At 45.8% G+C, this 2709-nt stretch overlaps 1 protein-coding gene across 1 annotated transcript in view; it reads left to right on the forward strand.

Moving 5' to 3' along the window:
* The window catches only part of LOC119338594 (beta-xylosidase/alpha-L-arabinofuranosidase 1-like), a 2541-nt gene extending 1173 nt beyond the window's left edge, over nt 1-1368 (forward strand). Inside the window, exons 2-3 of the mRNA XM_037610899.1 lie at nt 286-578; nt 1089-1368. Of these exons, the coding sequence (XP_037466796.1) occupies nt 286-578; nt 1089-1358 (563 nt within the window). The 3' untranslated portion in view covers nt 1359-1368. The remainder of the gene's footprint in view (nt 1-285; nt 579-1088) is intronic.
* Nucleotides 1369-2709: the final 1341 nt, after the last annotated feature.

The raw sequence follows: 2709 nt of genomic DNA on the forward strand, positions 1-2709 counted from the left end.
AAGCATCTCAACAAGCATCTCGACAAGCAACTCCTCAAGCATCTCAACAAGCATCTCGACAAGCAACTCCTCAAGCATCTCAACAAGCATCTCGACAAGCAACTCCTCAAGCATCTTAATCCTCCATTCGGTTGCACCTACCATCTCAATATCATCATCCACTGCTTGCCTGGACCAACGCCCAGCTGCCACCACTTCAGTGCGCCGTGCCGACCTGTGCGTGCATGGCAGCATGGGTCGTCGACATTGTTGAAAATTTCTGAAGGTTTTTCCTGGTGCGTGCAGGTGGTGTCGACGGAGGCGCGGGCGATGCACAATGTGGGGTTGGCAGGGTTGACCTTCTGGAGCCCCAACATCAACAACTTCCGGGACCCGCGGTGGGGCCGGGGCCAGGAGACGCCCGGCGAGGACCCGCTGCTGGCCAGCAAGTACGACGTCGGATACATCACGGGCTCCAGGACGCCGGCGCCGGCGGCGTCACCGACGGCGCGCTCAAGGTCGCCGCATGCTGCAAGCACTACATTGCCTACGACGTCGACAACTGGAAGGGCATCGAGCGATACACCTTCAACGCAAAGGTACTGCTACCTACCACTATGATCAGCTCGCTTCACTTCAGTGTAGCTACATAGGTACAGTAGCTTATTTTGGGTTACTTTGCCTGCCTGGCTGCCATGATTGGTTGGATGGTGATGTTTGTATCAGGGAGTTTGTTGACAAGAGCTCCACACTGACTACTATCAGGTTCAAGGAGACTTGTTATCACAGTCACTGCTCGGATCCAGTTAGGCAAACAAAATTTGCTGGGAACTCCAGTGCATAACAAAATTTGCTGGGAGTATTCAGTTTACTGACAAAATTTGCTACAGTTTATGATCTGCTACTCCTATTATCTGAAATGCCACGGTTATGATTTGCTAGTCCTTTTGTTCAAATTACTTACTCCATCAGTACTCTATCACTTGAATCAAATTATTAGTTCAAACTTAGTGGTTTCTCTGAATTATTCTACCAAATTCAGTTATACTCTTGACTACACTTGAATCAGTACATCTCTTGAATCACTTGAGTTTTGTTTATGCTTGCAGTTTGTTTCCAGCGACAGCAGAGAGATGTACTCCAGCAGAGGATCAAATGATCAGAGAGAGGAGATGAACCTGCCCAGCAGCAGCCGAGCCCAGCAGCAGCCCCTAGACGTGGGAGAGGAGGAGCGCCTGCGCCTGGATGTAGTGGCCGGAGGTGGGTACGGAGGTGGAGGTGGAGGAACAACATGTGCTCGCCTCCACCTGGGCGCGGGCCAGGAGGAGCCCCTGTGCGTGGGCGGCAGCAGAGTACCAGCTCTACTCCAGCGGCGGTAGCGCCTGGGCAGGGGGCAGGGGGCAGAGGAGGTGGAGGGCGGAGGTGGAGGTGGAGGTGGAGGTGGAGGTGGAGATGGAGGTGGAGGTGGAGCTGGAGCTGGAGGTGGAGGTGGAGGTGGAGGGCAGAGGTGAGGGCGGAGGTGGAGGGCGGAGGCGGAGGCGGAGGTGGAGGTGGAGGGCGGAAGCGAAGGTGGAAGACGATCGATCGGGGATTCAAATTTTGAACGAGGGGTATTCAGGTCAATTGTCACGTTTTCACCTGGTCGGAACAGAAGCCCCAGCGACCTATATTTCGGAACGGAGGGAGTATTAGTTATCATCCTGATGTTTCATTTTGTCCATTAGTACCATATTTAATTCTGTCTGAACATTTATATGGATAACACACGACTTTATCAAATGAAAAGAAGTGATTTTTGAACTTCATCTGTTCTGATTTGCCACATCTTTTAATTTTTTTAATTCTATTCCCAGTTAACCAAATCCTGAAGATTGTGGTATCTTACAACTTCAGTACAAAAAATACTTGAATTTCTAGACTGTGACATTTAGCATTTTTTTTCATGCTTCCTCACAAGTCCAAAGTTGTTATTTGGTTTCAATTGATAAAACATCGAAACGTGATAGCATGCTATATATACCAGCCAATCCATTCTATGTTCTTTATTTGTCGTCATACTTAGGGGAAAAAACTGCCGTAGGTATTTCTGTTCTTGTACATTTGCAATGACACGTGGAATGCAATTTTCGGGTATAGATTGTTTATGGAAAAGGGGGTAGAGAAACATGTTTTGTAAATGGTTCGTATTATTGCCTCCCATCTTTTTCTTTACATTTAATGCTGGATGATAGGACTTGTAAAATTTGAAATTTTAAAGATAACTTATTTTGTGAAAAAACATCATGTCATTCAGATAATTATATTTGACTTTATGATGTTCTTGGGCCTTCAAGTCAAAGTTTTCAGAAGTTCTATGATTCGTAACCAAAGAATAATCTCCTTTGCTTATTCATTCACCTCAAGATTTATCCATGTATGCTCCTCTTATCACGTAACATGGAAATTTGGATCCTGTGGCAACGCACGGGTGAATACCGTGTGTATATATATATATATATATATATATATATATATATATATATATATATATATATATATAGGAAAATGGGTTGATATTCCTAGGAGTACGTACTCCCATGCCACGTGTCACTCTTTGCTTCACCGCCGTTTATTTAGTTGCTATTTATCTGTTCAGCAGAACTATCACATGAGTATATCACGGTCCTTTGGAAATTTGTTGACCGATCCATATTAATAGGGATTCTAGCTGTCACTTTTCACAGCTATATT

Source organism: Triticum dicoccoides, chromosome 7B (genome assembly GCF_002162155.2).
Source record: "Triticum dicoccoides isolate Atlit2015 ecotype Zavitan chromosome 7B, WEW_v2.0, whole genome shotgun sequence".
NCBI classification, from domain to species: Eukaryota; Viridiplantae; Streptophyta; class Magnoliopsida; order Poales; family Poaceae; genus Triticum; species Triticum dicoccoides.